The sequence below is a fragment of the Phoxinus phoxinus genome, assembly GCF_949152265.1.
Source record: "Phoxinus phoxinus genome assembly, chromosome: 25".
NCBI classification, from domain to species: domain Eukaryota; kingdom Metazoa; phylum Chordata; class Actinopteri; order Cypriniformes; family Leuciscidae; genus Phoxinus; species Phoxinus phoxinus.
Window position 1 is genome coordinate 5574872 of NC_136900.1, and position 18429 is coordinate 5593300.

General features: G+C 40.8%; 1 protein-coding gene across 4 annotated transcripts in view; it reads right to left on the reverse strand.

Annotated features, from left to right (window-relative positions):
• Window positions 1-7815: 7815 nt before the first annotated feature.
• The window catches only part of ccdc136a (coiled-coil domain containing 136a), a 74912-nt gene continuing 64298 nt past the window's right edge, over window positions 7816-18429 (reverse strand). Inside the window, exons 9-11 of one of the 4 annotated variants that reach the window (XR_013796429.1) lie at window positions 13914-13979; window positions 8575-8642; window positions 7816-8263 (exon numbers count right to left, since the gene is read on the reverse strand). Coding sequence is in view for 1 of the 4 variants with exons in the window: in XM_079603029.1 (XP_079459155.1) it covers window positions 13944-13979 (36 nt within the window). In the remaining 3 variants the exon portion in view is untranslated. Of the gene's footprint in view, window positions 8264-8574; window positions 8643-13826; window positions 13980-18429 lie in introns of those variants that run through there. The other 3 variants (XR_013796430.1, XR_013796431.1, XM_079603029.1) reach the window with 3 other exon arrangements.

An 18429-nucleotide genomic window follows, 5' to 3' on the forward strand; every position in this document is an offset into this window, starting at 1 on the left:
TGTTGCTCTTGATATTGTTAGTCCCAGCCTCCGTCTCCATTAGGATATGCGGTGGTTCATTTTTTGACTGCGACCGTTATGCTTTTGCCTCTATTTGGATGCCTTGTTGTTGCTTGCGTTTCACCGGTATGTCTTGAATATAGCCTTCGAACGCATACTGCAGCCCCTTTTGCCTACTTTTATCAGACACTTTATTTGCTGCTTTATAAAAGTTTGATACAATCTCAGCAGGAAGAGTCACAGCATAAGCCATGTTGATACCAAACCAGAGCCCAGTTGACGGACGTAGCAACAGTAACTAAGGGGGGCGGGGCTTAGCCAAAGGTGAATTGCTGGTCTCAGCTGGGTTCCGATGGTCTTCTAGCTTGATGAGATTTAACTCCACAAGTTGTCTTGTTATGCCTGAGTCTGACCTAATGTTCCAGCAGAAATGAAAAAGAAGAGCCCGAGTCAACAGACCTGCAAGAATGAATTCTTGGCTTGAATGTAATATGACAATTTATGACACTGAATTCCAAGCATATTAATAAATATCAGTGTAGTGAAGTGTGCAGTGTCATTGAGGAAGTCTCATATTTCTTAGTGTTATTTTTCAGAAGATCCTAAAAGAACATCTAAAAGAAAGTTACATTTAATGTTTTTTCAGTATCATACAAATATATATAGCACAATACACAAATTAGGTGTTTAGAAAGTCTTCTAGAAGTTTGTTTAAGAAGTTAGAGACCTCTATTTTTTATTCTTGAATGTGAAGCAATGATATTACCACTAATACTATATGTTGCACCCCTTAATTTGAAAGAAAATCCCTGCACTGTTACTGTAAGGAATTATCGGTTTGTTTCTGTATTGGGGTTTGTCACGTGTTTTAGTTCTGTGTCCTCCTGGGCTGCATTTAACTTCACTTTTAGACACACACTCGCAAACTTCCCTAAGCACTTCCCCTTGGGGAAATCCCCACCACCATTTTAATGTGCATTCAACTTTGTCAAGTGGGCGATGGAAGTTTATTTGGAAAGACGCTCAACCCCTCAATTTTGACAGAGGGACCAAGTTTACTCAGCATGTACACTTCAGGTAGAACCATAGACCACAATGCAACATGATTGTGACATCACAACTGGTGGCACTTAATTTACCCCCACCCCACAAAACTATAGTATATGATACTGGAGTTATTTTGACATTAAGCTACCATAAGCTGACTGTTATAATTTGTTGTATTGTTATAATTTTCAATCTTTTATCTCACACCCCAAGCATACACACAGGCCTATAGAATGGTGCGTAAAACCAATTCATAAGGGGAAAAAAATTAAATAATAAATCAGCTCCATTGTGGATTCCATGATCAAGTGTTAAGGGCGTTTCATTTAACGTAAGCAATGACATACTTCCGAGTGAACGAGACAGAAGAAAGGGGAAAAAAAAGGGGGAAGATCATATCATATAAACAAATGTATAAATATATATGATCTGTCTTAATACACTGATTGCCTTGTATAGCTATTAAAATTATGGTAACACTTTAGTATACGGTCCAATTCTCAGTTACTTATTAGCATGCATATTAATTGGATATTGGCTGTTTATTACTTTTAAAGCACATATTAATACATGATCATATTCTACATCCCTAATCCTATATATGGGTGGTTGGATCAGATTAGTCTCGCATTGCCAGACCTTCAGACTGACGGCAAGGTCAAGGACCACCCAAGAGGACATTTGACTGACATGTAACGCAACCAAACACAGTTTGTTTTGTTTCACATTATATTTAGGGGTGTGACAATATAATGTCGATGTCCCTACAATAACAGACTGGCGTGCATCTAATAAATGATTCATTTAAGAACCTTGTGCAAGTTTACTGCAACAATGGAGCCGCGAACTTCACATACTTTCGGCAGATTCAACGCACAACGCCTTTCTTCTTCCACGAGAGGTTTTGGAATCACGGCATTTGTTTCCAGGCGGATCGATAAAGAATGTGACACTCACATCTCCCGAACATCCTGTAGAATTCAACCAATCAGATTGCGACTTTGAAACTCCTGAAGTGGCTTATCAATTCCTGGTCATGACGTCACCCGCCCGTGGCGTTCGTGATGATCGAGTTGACAGTGATGCTTCAGACGCGTGCACGCTGGAGGCGTTCCCATGGCGTCATTTTGACGCAGCGTCTCGTTCCCTTTTCAGGGAACAATGGTTACATTAGTAACCTGAGACGTTCTGATGACGCAAGAGTTGCAACTATGGCATCTGAGAAGGCCAATCTTTGTGTTCTTCTTTTTGAATTTTTCAGAGCCGGATGAAATCGGTATAAATACGTGTTTAATACTGCAAAATACGCTTGATGTTACAGTCACTGTCCTTGCTGTACAGAATAAAAGAGAACATCCCAATCGAGTGAAGGGATTTGTGGAAACTGTGGTTCGTTATTATTGTGATCCAAAATTTGCCTTGCATTTCAGGATGAAAAGGCAAACATTTCAGGTGAAGAATAATCCACTTCTTTCCTCCGAGACTGTGTTATGATCTATGTGACCTTATTATTTTTATTGTGAGTATTAGGCTTCATTATTGCTGATCACTGTTGATATGCTATATTTTTACTATAAAACTTTTACGACAAACATGTCTTCTAATATCTTCAACTGTTGTGTATCTGTAGCAGCTGTAGCGGACACATTTGTAAACGACTTTATTTGGACCCATTGCACAAGCTGTCTCTTTAATACCACGTGGTTTATATACATGTTGCTGCCGATTGGGCTGACATTTTTGACACACCAACCAAACAAGAGAAAACGTATCTCAAACACTGTTGCACACCGTTTCCAGGAAACATGTCGTTCAACCCGGAAACCATAGCAAAAGGTTGTGCAGTTTGAGCTTGAACGTGGCAGGTGTTGAGGTTGTGATGGCTGTTGGGGAAGATTCCTGTGACACATACATACATACAATATAATGGTTTATATTATAATAATATTTGTGTTTTGTGATTTTGCCGGAGCTTAGAAATCATAAAATATGAACATTTACAGTAAAAAAAATTATCCAAACACAGAGCAAAATATAAATGATTGAAATTACAAACCATTTTTATTGTGTGAAAATGATTTATATAATATTTTACACAGATTACTATACCGTCCCTTGTTGAGGCATAATACCACAATCAACAATTTTGTGCAACAAGTGCAAAAATATGATTACATTTAGGATACAAAATGAAAGTAGCCTTAACAGTTTATATTTTTTTCTTGAAGTTTGTGATGTTATAATATATTATTTATATAAAAATCACAGGAGAATTGGACATTGATAGTGTACAAATGAAATGTGTAATTGTGATGAGTGTGTTTAAAGAGAGTTTATTTTTTTAAAGTGTCCACAGCACAAGTGCCCGTATTTGTAGAAACACGCATAAATATTTTAGAAGTATGGATCGTTATTTGTTTGTCATCATCAAATGTATGGATACAGTGGAATTCAGTTCATTGTTGATTTAACACCACATTAATCACCATTAAACCTCATGGTTCATCTACTGTATATATTACTATTCAAAGTCTACAAATATTCTAGAAATTTTACATATTTAAATACAACTGTTTTGGTACCACTGTGACAACTGAATACTACTAATACTACTATTAATAATGATGATAATAATACAAATAATAATAATTCTATTTGTTGCTAGGCTTTGATAATCTCAGCTGACTTATGGCTGACTCAACCAAGAACGTCTTGGCTACTATTGTAACGGAACGAGATGTACTAGGGGGTCGCACTTGTGAGTCCCAAACACCTCTGATACTTTGCAAAAAGGCCAATGAGAATTGGTGGGAGGAATTTGCATGCCACTCCCTTGGACATAACAGATATATAAGGGAGACGGCATGCATCACTCATTCAGGTCCATGCTGAGGAGCCGAGACAGTGGCCGATTTCATTGGGGAGTTTAGAGTTGTGGCAAGAGGGACTCCACGTCTCATATTTACGTTCCCCCCTTCCATATGTGAAGCGCTTTGAGGTCCCAGAAAAAGCGCTATATAAATGTAACAAATTATTATTATTATTATAACCTACCCAACACCCCACGCAAGCTGCGTAGTCCTTCGTAACACGGGGGACTCTCACAGCTGTGCAGACCAGAATCAGCGCTGGGGAGCGTTTATTCTCCTAGATAGGGGGAAGAACACTACGAAGACCACATCCTGCCCTAAGGGAGGTTAATATGTGGAGAATACATCGCATGGAATTACCAACCAGGAAGTACCACATGTGGAACGAGGTCCCTGTTGTCCTTACTACGAATGCAACTGGTGGCAGAGATGAAGCTTTGCCAAGGGGAAGACACAGGTTTACTGGGAAACCGTATCGTGGACAATACATCATGTGGGATTACCATTAGGGAATCACTATGGAGCACCTATAGCCTAAGTATACGGGCAGACCTGAAAGGGCATGCATCACGAGTACTGGACCTGGCATCGAATTGATGTGCCACTGCAGAGTCCTCGAGTCCTTAACAGTGCCGTCAAAGAGGTCACCTTGTGAGATGGGGGGGCGTCAAGAAAGTGGACTTTGTTGCATCTCAGGAAGGAGATGGCGCTCCTGGATATGGTTGTAAATCGGACAGTTCATCACGATACGATACGATATTTGCCAATACCTCAAAAAATTCTGCGATTCGATTCAGGGCTATATCGATCGATTAATCAATATTATTATGTGCCAAGTGTACACAACCAGTTACGTTTATTAACTCACAAATGCATCTAAAAATATATAACATGAAAGTTTAATTAAACTCTTTGATAATTCTCTCCCAAATTGGGACATTTACAAGTTGTTTGTTACAAGTTGTAGAAGTTCATTTGCAAAAACAGATAACTCCGTTCTTGTTCATGTTCATATATCATGTTTTTTTTTTTATTGTGCATTTGAATATCAATCAAAATGCAGCTGGGTTGCTTTGATTAAGTAATAATAACTAAAAAAATACAGGTAACTTATAAAATTAAAGTTCATTGAAAGTATTTTTTTATATATTTATTTTTCTTTGTGGCAAAAGCAGATAACTCCACATCTCATGTTTCAGAGTTAAACAAAGCCAAGTAATTGCTATGATACACAATAAAACACTTGGTTAATCTTTGTAACGTTAATCTCCTCAGTTAACATAGACGCCTGTAAAACTTTGTTGTTGTGATTAACGTAAACGCAATACAGTGAGCTTTTCCCTCGCCACTAACGTTCTGCTTTAGCAAGAATCCGTGAAAAAGTTTCAGGTTTTATTTTTCTTTTACGCCCCGAAGAAGATATCAAGTTCGTTGAAATCCATCCTCGTTCACTTAAGTCAGCTTTGACGAAACTCCTTTCAGCTAGCGCGTCTTTTCAAAGTGACTAGCAGCCTTGTCACCTGACCTGAATACTGCGCACTGATTCGCTAAAACAGACTTTGAGTCTTGTTGTTTCTGCTGTAAAACATGAACTCGCGACGCCTTGACAGTTGAAAATACCGGCTTTTGTGACAAAGGGTTCAGTCAATCTTGTCAGGCGTCTATTTCAGCTGATAAAAGTTACATGAGGATGTGGAGACTGTCAAAATATTGCCTTCCTGTAGCTCAAACAGTAGAGCGTTGGTGCTTGCAACGCCAAGGTCATGGGTTCGAGTCCAGGGAAAGCAAGAACTAATAAGAATGTAAGTGTGGACTTTGAAATGCAATGTAAGTCGCTTTGGGTAAAAGCGTCTGCCAAATGTAAATGTAAAATAAAGGTACCGTATATCGATATTTTATGTGTGGCATCAATGCATCGTATCGTTAGACATTTAATCGATGCATTGATCCATATCGATGTATTGTTACACCCCTACTCCTGGACCACTATGTTGGACAACGCCTGGCCCAGAGCCTGCGCCGTAACCTCCGTTGCTCGGAGAGCACAGTTCCTGCATCAGTCCCGGCTCAGAACTACCCTCGTGCTGCTCTTTTAGAGATTTGGCCTGATGGATCTGCCGGATGGACATGGCATGCCGGATGGACATGGACGTGGCTTGTCCAGCAGCACTGTAAACCTTCTCCATTAAAGACAAAGTGAACTTACAGGCCCTGGGTGAGAGTCTGGGAGGATTCAACGAGCTAGCAGCATTTTGTGGGCATAAATGCACAGCAACCGCACACTCCACCTGTGAAACATCCGTATACACCCCGAACCCAGAAACCAATCATCCAACCGTGGCAGGCCAGAAAAGCATGGCTGCCAACTCTGCATCAGACTCAGACTGGGCTACTGGACCCGAGGGTGGAAGTCCAGTCGAGTCCTATCGATAGTTGTTCATCCAGAGCCCCGAATGAGAAATTAGGTGTGCCATGTGCTGTGACACACCGTCGAAGTTATCCAAGAGCAACAACGGTTGCAATGCTGCAGCCCTGTTCATCTCAGAAGGACCTGGACAAGCAACTGAGGCGACTCTCTCTCTAACCAGAAAAGAGAGTCACGATGGCAACGCTGCCATGGTCATGTTCTCGCATTGAGGACATGAGTCATCCACGAAAGCTGTCTTAGCGTGTTTTCACAAAGACACGCGACACAAAGATCGTGGCTGTCCGAAGACGAGAGATATCAACCGCAACCAGAAACACACAAGCGGAAAGGCATCTTTAAAAAACACTCCAAATCTGTGGATGCTCTTTTAGAGAAAACTGAAGCGCCAAGGGGAACTTTCTCTGTACTTTTGGACCATGAGAAAGACCACTGCAATGCGTCGTCACACCAGCAATTCACTTCTTTTCCATAGGATAAATGGATTGAGTATAGATGACACTCACTCGGCTCCCCAGCACAAACCGGAATGAGTGATACACGCCGTCACACTTTTATATCCGTATGTCCAGGGGAGTGGCAAACAAATTCCATTTGCCAATTCTCATTGGCCTTTTCTCAAAGCATCAGAGGTGTTTGGGGCTCACAGGTGCGACCTATCTTTATATAACAAAGGGTTTAAACAATCAAGGTCATTGATAGGAAAAGTAAAAATATGTGAACTTTCTTGATGATAAGGCTTTGATAAAGAGTTCCAAGCAGGTCAGGTCAGATTTGACAAAATTTGATAACCTGCTAAATAATGTAATTGTGTTTCAACATGATGAAAAGAGATCTCAGATGACTCAAAAAAAGATTTGTTAAGGTTTAATTGACTGGAACCGGTCACAGTTATGGCCCTTTATGAATGGCCATCTGTTGAACCCTATAGAACACTACTGAATATTGTGCATGTCAATGATCGGCCTACATTTTCAGCAGGTGTTTGAGGAAACAACCCAACCTCAGTTTCATTTAAATCCTGTAGCCTGACATCTCTTCACTAAAGTGGTTTCTGTACGCTGTTAAACTATTTGCTAAATATGAGGTTACATTTAGTTTTTACATCAATGACCTTGGGAGTTTATGAACTAAATGCATGCCACAGTTAAATGATGTGCGTTGTTTGTTGACTAATGATGTTCGGTTCACAATTAAGGGGGCATTTTGTTGTAATAACACATTCTTCTTATCAATGTACAAATCTAAATACAATCAATTATGGCACTATATAGTGTTGCCTCATGCGGTAACATGCATAAAAATAATAAGAACAGATTGTAGCAGTTATTGCAAACCAATTGCATTGTGTAAAATTTCATAAAATAATATATAAGGTATAAAATAACTATTTTTATAAGTAATACTTATTATAATAGTATAATTAAGTATTTTTTTAAGTAATTATTTATTATTTTATTTGACTTTTTCTTAAATTTTTCACAAACTTCAAATTTTATTTCCAATTTGGACCTTAACAGTGCTTGTTTTGGCCTGTTACAATTAATTTTCTTGCACTTCATCTCGTATTCGGAAGAATTCATCAATGTAGTCATCATGACATTGAATACATTTAAGCCTACAACACAACACAATCAGTAGCCATGGTGAATAAATCCAAAACATCATTAAAACTTACTAAACTAATATAAAGCACATGTGAAATGAGAAATATTATAGGAAAAAGTGTAATAGAGAATATAACAGAGGTAAGCGGTCGCTGCTTTTGAAATCTACCAAGAGCAGTCATGTGCGATTCAGAACAGGCTGAAAAAAAGTGATCTGCAGTGGGAACTTTTTGTCTTGGTTATTATTGCGAAAAGACAAAAGGACACAGAAAAAAACAGAGCTCCAGATGTTATTGTAGAGGCTGTGATGAGTGCTGGTCATATTGATGTTTGTGGTGGTCATCAGGGGAGAACATACAAAGGTAAGAAAAAAGTAATTGGCATGTTAATAATCTGGCACACAAATAAATCACATTTCTCATTGATCAGTCTGACTATTATTTCTTGATGTAAAAGCAAGATTATTTGTTATAATAAACAAAACAAATAAATATATAACAATATGACAATGTCTAATTTACTGAAGTCATTAGAAAGCATAAAGTTTGTTTTTACAAAACATAGCATAAAAAAAACACCATTAAGACCAACATATAAATAACAATATCTCTGTGTTTAATGTTACCTTTTGTTCTTTATACGATATAGTTCAGACCGCCAGCAACAAATCAATGGTTTATATGAGCATCATTCCTAGAAAGGAAAAGAGAAACTGGGTGATGATGACATGGTAGATATCTTGGAGAACAAAAGTAATGACTGAATGAATAGTGCACTATTTTTTATATTAAATATGGACTAGATTGTAATATTACGTTTTTTTTACATATATATATAATACAGATTGAGTGATCATTAGTCTCCAGCTAAGCTCAAACACACAGTATAGACATATCTATGAATGTTCACCTAGCCTACAGTATGTGTATCTCACTGTAAAATATATCTGGCATTCAATATTTATGATATTGCACTATTTCTAGGTCAATAATCAAATTTGTGGCACTGACCATGTGAACAGTCCCAGTTTATATTATCTGTCTTTAACTACTATACTCACATTCAAAACTGTAGTACTCTGCCCTGCATGCCATGGCCCTCCTGCAAGGCACTCAAAAAACTGCATGAGGGAAGTTCTGACATTGTCAAGTTTGGACCTCATGCAGGAACGGCCTCAGTCGGTGCTGAACTGCCTAAACTCGCTCAAGGGCAGGACGACGGCTCCACTGAAACTATTTCAGAGGCTCCGGGGCAATATGGCGTCCGCAGCCGCAGTAACGCCGCTCGGATTGCTTCATAAGAGGCCAATTCAGCACTGGCTTCACAGTCGAGTTCTGAGATGGACGTGGCAACGCGGCACGCATCCGGGTTACAATTACCCTGGCCTGTTGCCAAACCTTCAGCCCTTAGCCAGACCCTTAATTTATTTGGACAGGAGTTCCCCTAGAACAAGTGTCCAGGCATCCACCACCAGCTACTGAGCCACGTAACAGCGGGCATGCAGCCTTGGGTGTTTGGACGGGACCCCGACTGCATTGGCACATCAACTGCCTTAAGTTGCTAGCAGTACGGTTTGCTCTGGGTCGCTTCAAATCACCACTTCAAAGCAAGCACGTACTGGTCTGTACAGACAGCACTGCGACCGCTACGTACATCAAACACAAAGGAGGCCTACACTCCCGTCACATGTCGCAACTCAAACGCCATCTCTTTCTTTGGAGTCAGAAGCATCTGAGGTCACTTTCATGCCGTTCATATTCCAGTCGTGCAGCCGATGAGCTCTCATCTCATGACAGCCTATACTTCCAGGAGAATGGAAACTCTTTCCCCAGGCAGTCCAGCTAATCTGGAGAAGCTTCGGAGCCACACAGGTACTCCTGTTTGCCACTCCGGACACGTCCCACTGCCAGTTGTTTTCCTCTCTGACCAAGGGGACCTTAAACATGGATGTGCTGGCCTACGCAAGTATATGTTTTCCCCAGTGAGCCTACTTGCACAGACAGTGTCTTGCTAGTTGCACCCTACTGGGCCAACCAGACCTGGTTTTCAGAACTCATGCTCCTCGCGGCCCTTTGGCTCTCGCATCAAGACCTCTGTAACCTCCAAGTGTGGTCTCTGGACAGGACTTAGATGATAGACACCATCACTTCACCTTCTACGAGACACCCATATGCCTTGAAGTGTCTCTGCCGGGATTGACTCCCCCCTAACTAGGCCGGAGCTACTCCAGAGACCTTCCATATATAGTACTGCCCTGTTGGCCAGTCCATATATATGTAAATTCCCACATGATATGTGGTCTCCGTAGCATCCCTTTCCATAGGTACACTTTCCCAGTGTTATCCAATAGTCTCAGCACAAACCTGAATGTGCGTTACATGCGCACTTCCTTATATAAGGAAGATATAGCTTCGCAGAGCGGAGTTTGTGATGCAAATCTCACACGCCAATGTGCATTGGCTCATTTAGTTAAACTCGAAGATGATTGGACCCTCAAGTGAGATCCCAATTCGTCAGTTCAGTTCTGACGTAACGTCCCTTCAGGGAACAGGGGTTACAATAGTAACCCAGACGTTAATACTATATTAAGTACATGTAATATATGCAACCAGGACACTGTAAAATGCATTGTTACAGTATTTTTTTTATATATATAAAAACATGTACACAGTAAGTGCATCATATCAAATTATTAATTTAAATGTTAGTACATATAGTAGTTAAAGATACCTAATATAAAGTGGGACCCAAGATGCTCTTTGGTACATTCTCAAATCATGCTGGACAATCAGGTTTTATCCATACCAGCACAAGTGCTACTGTCATTAAAGCAAAAAAGGGACATACTAAATATGGAAGCGAAAGGGCAAAGGTGTCCATGACCTATAATGTTTAATCATGTGGTGCGCAGAGGAAACAGGTGAAGTCATCAACCTCTTGGTGAGTGACGATTAGGAATAATGATCTTACTTAATTTACTGTCGTTTGGTAAGCACACAATCGTATCTAAATGAACATGCCCTGGAAGGTCTGTTTTCTTTGCACCTGTCACATCCCACTGCTAACGTTTCATTGAAATCATCACTTGCTGATACATTGCTAATGATTTCACTCACTCTCTGACACACAACATCCAAACTATCTGACATGGCCTATGTCTGTAAAGTAAAAGAATGAGACTCGTTAATTTGGATAGCTGGTCCTCTTTTAATACAAAAGTATTGAACTTAATTAATTAATGATTCATTAATAAAGAATTTGTTAGTCAAAAATTGTCACAATCCTAAATCACAATCCCTGTCACCTTCAGCACTACATCTCCCAGAATCCTCCCTGGTCCACCACCTGCACGTATTCCAAAATCATCAGCTGTCACTAATTAACTCATCGACTCCGCACCAGATGTAAGGACACTCCACACATTGTCTGATCTCGTTGTTCAAAGCTGACCACTCACCTGAGAGACACTCACCTGAGAGACACTCACCTGAGAGACACTCACCTGTACAATTCAACCTTCAGTTGTCTGCCTTCAGCTTCAGCCCATTCGTAGTGGTGGGCAGATCAAGGCTTCGTGAAACACTGAAACAGTTGAAGCAAATGTGCCGTATTGTTTTGAGGCTTCGAAACAATCCAACAACACCCGTCTCCACGTTGACACCTAGTGGTCACTTGCACGTGTTGATCTTAAACAACCTTGACAAGAAGCCATTTAATAGTCCAATAGTCACGTGACATGGGTGTTTTGAATCACGCTTCAGACCAGTGTTTTGAAGCATCTACGCTTCGGGATCTCGACAAAGCATCAAAATGTCAGTTTATCGCATCAGCCATCCCTACCATTTGGTCCACCATCTCCAACACTCTGCATCTGCAACAAATAAGACTTATCCAGTGCCATTCCATCTACAACTAACCATTTCTCAGTTTCTCACCTGCTTATTTCTATTGTCTGCCAAACCTAAACTTGTTATTTGGATATTACCGGTGTTGCATCCTTCTGTTTTATGACAGAAGACCAGACCCAGATGGGCCTTTTCCTCACCCCTTGTGGTCTAGCGAATCTGCTCATCTCCATTTTCCCAGATGGTCGTCCAGTTAAGGATTACATAAAGGAATTTCTTGAGCTTTCCAACTTGGTCCCTTGGAATGATAGTACCATGAAGATCATGTTTTGGAGAGGATTGAATGACCATCTTTATCAGCAGATACCGGCGTCAGCTACCACTGGTTCCCTTGAGAGCTATATTGATTATGTGCTGTGGCTAAGTGGTTCTTCCCTCAATGTTGGCGAGTTTAAAGTTCCAGTTCCACTCAGTCACTTTCTCTCCAGTCCACTCCACCCATCCTGGCATCAGAGGTTCTGTCCATTGGGCCACCAAACACCACCGAACTCCTCGCAAGTCCTTCAACATCTTCACTCCTCATGCGAGCACAAGCGTCTCCAGCAGTCATGTCCGCCAAGCCTGAGTCTCCAGTATTCCCTTGAGCCCGGAAGGATGAATCCTGTGGTTATTTCCGTCTGGAAGGCGATGAAGATATCTTCCCCTATCAGGTCCCTACATCCAAAATCCGCTTCCAAATCCGTTCTAGCAATTGAAATCCCTGAGCCTGTTCCAGTGAGAGAAATCACTGAATCCATTCCAATCTTTGAAATTCCTGAGCCTTTTCCAGTGAGAGAAATTTACCAGTCTGTTCCAGTGAGAGAAATTCACCAGTCTGTTCCAGTGAGAGAAATTCACCAGTCTGTTCCAGGGAGAGAAATCCCAGAGTCCGCTTCAGTCCCAGAATTCAGTCCTGAGCCTGCTCCAGCCCTGACATTCAGTGATAAGTCCATTCCAGATGCAGACTCTGTTCCAACCCATGAGCATGCTCCAGAGTCTGAGCCAAGTCCAAGGACTACTAAAGCCTCAACGCCTCATTTAACCTGAACTCAAAGGAGGAAGCAGAGGAAGAAGAAACGCCCCAAAATTCAGTAATGAGTCCGCTCCAGCCTCAGAGTTCTGTATTGAGCCCGTTCTGGCCCAAGAATCTACATTGGAGGCCACTCTAACCACTGAATCAGAATCAGAGCCCACTCAAAGCGGTGAGTTACCTCTAAATGTACCTCCAGTCCTTGAGTCCGTATGAGAATTCTCCCCAGACAAAGAGTCCACTTAAGAGTACACTCCGGTGAAGGCTCCAGCCCCTGACCCGTGTTTGCCGTCATCCCTGAGCTCAGCCTGCTCTACCACCAGAATCCAGCCAGCATGACCATCATTCCATCACCCAGCTAGATACTTCCAAGCCCAGAGAATTGGGCTTGGAACCCCTCTACCAATGATTGTTCCCCCTGTTATGACGTTGGCCATAATGTGTGTTTGGGCCACACACTGCTCTACTACTTGTATCGAAGTGGAGGTATTCATTCCAGTAATTCAAATTTGCCCAGAGATGACCAGGGAGGTCGTTCCCAAGTTTGCAGTTTGTCCAGATACGACTATGAAGGACGTTTCTCAGTCTTCGGTCTGTCTAGATACGGCCACAGAGGTTGTTCCCGAGTTCTCTGTTCTCCCAGATATGAACAAGAGGGTCGTCCCCAAATGTTCTGTCTGCCCTAATACAACTAGAAAGATTTTTCATGAATTTCCTGTTTGCCCTAATATCAAGGCCATGGAGGCCAATCCTTCATGATCCCCTGAGCTACCTGCACCACCAGTGCCACACTGGAGGCTACCCATCCTGCCGGCACTGCCCCGGGTACCTGCTCCCCACTGGCCATCCTGTCCAGCACCAGGACGCCCGCTCTCCCTCCCTGGATGGATTCTATTAGGTGTGAGGTCACGCCATCTGGGAGGGGTGGGAGAGGACTGTCACAATCCTAAGTCACCAGCCTAAGTCATCTTCAGCAATACATCTAACAGAATCCTTCCTGGTCCACCACCTGCATCCATTCCACAATCATCACAAGCTGTCACTAATCACCTCATCAACATCAGTTGTCTGCCTTCAGCTTCAGCCATCCGGTCCACCATCACCAACAATCTGCATCTGCAACAGATAAGACTGTTATCCACTGCCATTCCTTCTACAACTACCTATTTCTCAGTTTCTCACCTGCTTACTTCAATTGTCTACCAAACCTGCAAATAAACTTGTTATTTGTATTTTACCTGTGTTGCATCCTTCTGTTATGACAAAAATAGTGCAATAGTGAAAAGCATGTTTAAAGCGTGTTTTTGTTTAAAAGGTATCCATATTTGTAGAAACATTCATAAATGCTCTGGAAGGATGGAACGTTATTAAATTTTTCTGTCTCCATCAAATGTAGGGATGCAGTGGAATTTAGTTATATATGTATATATATATATATATATTTCACCTATGTAAGCCACACTATATTGGTCCAATGAGGGTTTCCAATAATACGGGGAAGGTTTCTTGCGTGTTCCGTCTTTCGAATCCTATTTATCTTCCTTGACCAGGTGACTCCTCAAATGGCTTTCTTCATTTCTGAGCCAGTTTCTCTAAACTTCTAAAAACTTTATTTCCTTTTGATTTACCTATCTGGAAATGAGACATCTGTACCACTCACTCTGAGACATTCCAAACGACACTAAACATAACACTCAATGATAATCATTCACATTAAACCACATATATATTCTTGTGGGATCGATTGCTCCTGTCTGCCTCGCTGTGACTGCTGCTGCTGTGAGTTTGTTTGCTGCGTCTAAGCCTCGTATTAGCTTCGTATTTCTTTCTGTTTTGAACCATCATTTATTATAAATTCTAGTTGTTTATACTACTAAATACAGCTTACTCAACATCTCAGATTAACCTGACATTGCTAGCTTCCGTTATTGTCAGCACAACACGCTAACTCGCTAGCCTTTTAACGCACCACCCGTGCGCTCAGTTATTTATTTTTCTCTCGCGCGCCCGCGCCTTTGAGTTCATAAAAGCCCAGGTGAGTAAGAATCAGTCAACAAACACGGTGAGTAATGTCTTCTCCTGTTATTGTCACCTGCACTTCATGTCACATGTTTACCATAGCCTTCTCTGTCGGCAATATAGGATTTATATGTGATAAATGCAAGGAGACAGTCAGGCTGACGGAGAAGATTTCAGAACTAGAGACACGCATCCAAACTTTAATCGAGAATAGTAAGAAGAGTGCTAGAGCTTTAGATACTATTTTGGATGCGCCTAGCCTAGTGAATTCTTTACATGAGTCGGTTCCGGCTGAAGTAGAGCCCGTGCAGCAGGGCAGATGGGTGACAGTGAGGGATCGCTCTAGTCGCGGATCAAAAAACCACTTTTCCGTTCCGATAACAAATCGATTTGCCCCGCTCAGTGAAACACCCACTGAGAATTATTCTGATTGTGCCCTAGTTATTGGCGATTCTATTACACGGAACGTGAAAATAGAGACACCAGCCACCATAGTCACATGTTTGCCGGGAGCCAGAGCGCCTGACATCAAAGCAAATTTGAAAGTGCTGGCTAATGCTAAACGTAAATTCTCTAAGATTATTATTCACGTCGGCACTAATGATGTTCGACTCCGCCAGTCGGAGATCACCAAAATTAATATTAAAGAGGTGTGTGAACTTGCAAGTACGATGTCAAGCACTGTAATTTGCTCTGGCCCCCTTCCTGTTCGGCGGAGTGATGAGATAGTTAGTAGATTGTGTTCACTCAATGGCTGGCTGTCTGGGTGGTGTCCACGAAATAATATAGAATTCATAGACAATTGGAAAAGTTTTTGGGGCAAACCTGACCTGTTGAAAAGAGATGGTATTCATCCCTCCTGGGATGGTGCTGCTCTTCTCTCTAGTAATTTGGCTCATAGTCTTAGAGATAAAACATGACAATCTGGGCCTCAGGTCAGGAAGCAGACAGACTGGCTTAACCGACCATCTGCTAGCGGCCTCACGTCACCAAGGTCAGATAAATCCCATCACATAGAGCCTCTTTCACCTAGATATCATCATATAGAGACTGTGTCTGTTCCCCGAACTTGGAAATCAAAAATACGTTCAAACCCATCTAAGGTTAAAAATTTAATTGATCTTCAACAAATAAAAAATAGATATGATACAAATGAGCAAATGATAAAGCTTGGGTTGCTGAATATTCGATCTCTTACTTCAAAAGCGCTAATAGTTAATGATATGATTACAGATTATAACCTAGATGTGCTGTGTTTAACAGAAACCTGGCTAAAACCAAACGATTACATTGCTTTAAATGAGTCAACCCCACAAGATTACGGTTATAAACATGAACCTCGTCTGAAACGCAAAGGAGGAGGTGTTGCTGTAATTTATAGTAATATTTTCAAAACCACTAAGAAATCTAGTTGTAAATATAATTCTTTTGAAGTGTTGGTGCTTAATGTAAAAATATATAGTGTAAACGATAAATCACGTTTGAAAATTCTGCTGGCTACTGTATACAGGCCACCAGGGCACCATACAGACTTTATCAAAGAATTTGCGGACTTTCTATCAGAATTAGTATTGGCTGCAGATAAAGTACTAATTGTTGGTGACTTTAATATACACATAGATAATGAAAAAGATGCATTGGGATTGGCATTTAAAGACATTATAAACTCAATTGGAGTTAGACAACACGTGTCAGGACCGACTCATTGTCGTAATCATACTCTAGATCTAATACTATCACATGGAATAGATGTTGATGCCGTTGAAATACTGCAACAGAGTGATGACATCTCAGATCACTATCTAGTCTCGTGTAAATTACATTTAGCCAAGGCTGCAAAGCCGACTCCGTGTTATAAATATGTTAGACCGATTACTTCTGCTACTAAAGATTGCTTTATCAATAATCTTCCTAATCAGTTTCATCATCTCAGCATCCCGGATAGCTTAGAAGAACTTGATATTGCAACAGAAACTTTTAACTCTCTCTTTTCCAGCACTTTAGACACAGTTGCTCCGCTGCGCTTAAAGAAGATTAAAGAACATAGTCCAACGCCGTGGCACAACGAGCACACTCAGGCCCTTAAGAGAGCAGCCAGAAAAATGGAGCGCAACTGGAAGAAAACAAAACTAGAGGTGTTTCGGATTTCATGGAAGGAGAGCTCGATTGCTTACAGAGAGGCTTTAAAAGCTGCTAGATCTGCTTATTTTTCAACCCTATTAGAAGAAAATAAACATAATCCTAGGTATTTATTTGAAACAGTGGCTAAACTAACGAAAAAGAAAGCTTCAAGCCCAGAAGCTTCCAAGAAACACAGCAGTAATGACTTTATGAACTTCTTCACTTATAAGATCGATAATATCAGGGACAAAATTATAACTATGCAACCGTCTAATACAGTATCGCATCAGGAAGTGCATTGTAGTCTCCCTGAGGGAAAATTAGATTCATTCATTGCTATAGGAGAGGAAGAATTTTGCAAACTCGTCAAATCATCTAAATCCACAACGTGCATGTTAGACCCTATACCGACTAAGCTGCTGAAAGAGATGCTTCCAGATGTCATAGATCCTCTTCTTAATATCATTAATTCATCTTTGTCTCTAGGATACGTACCAAAAACCTTTAAGCTAGCTATGATTAAACCGCTTGTTAAAAAACAGCAACTTGATCCTACAAAACTAGTCAATTACAGGCCGATCTCTAATCTGCCATTTCTGTCAAAGATATTAGAAAAAGCAGTATCCTCACAACTGTGTTCCTTTCTTGAAAGAAATGATATCTGCGAGGATTTTCAGTCCGGATTTAGACCGTACCATAGTACCGAGACAGCTCTCGTTAGAGTCACAAATGATTTGCTCTTATCATCCGATCGTGGTTGTATCTCTCTATTAGTATTACTGGATCTTAGTGCTGCATTTGACACCATTGACCACAACATCCTTTTAAATAGACTCGAACATTATGTTGGCATTAGTGGAATTGCACTAGCATGGTTTAAATCATACTTATCTGACCGTTATCAGTTTGTAGCAGTAAATGAAGAGATGTCTTATCAATCACAAGTTCAGTATGGCGTACCACAAGGCTCAGTACTAGGACCGCTGCTGTTCACTCTGTATATGCTACCATTAGGAGATATCATTAGGAAACATGGAATTAGCTTTCACTGTTATGCCGACGATACTCAGCTGTATATTTCTTCAAAACCTAACGAAACCTACCAATTCACAAAATTAACGGAATGCATAGCTGATATAAAAAATTGGATGACTAGTAATTTCCTACTACTAAATTCAGAAAAAACAGAGATTCTAATTATTGGACAAAAAACTTCCACACGTAATAACCTAGAGTACTGTCTAACACTTGATGGCTGCTCTGTTAAGTCTTCGTCGTCGGTTAGGAACCTGGGTGTGCTCTTTGATACCAATCTTTCATTTGAAAGTCATGTGTCTAGTATCTGTAAAACCGCTTTCTTCCATCTTAAAAATATATCTAAATTACGTCATATGCTCTCAATGAATAATGCAGAACAATTAGTTCA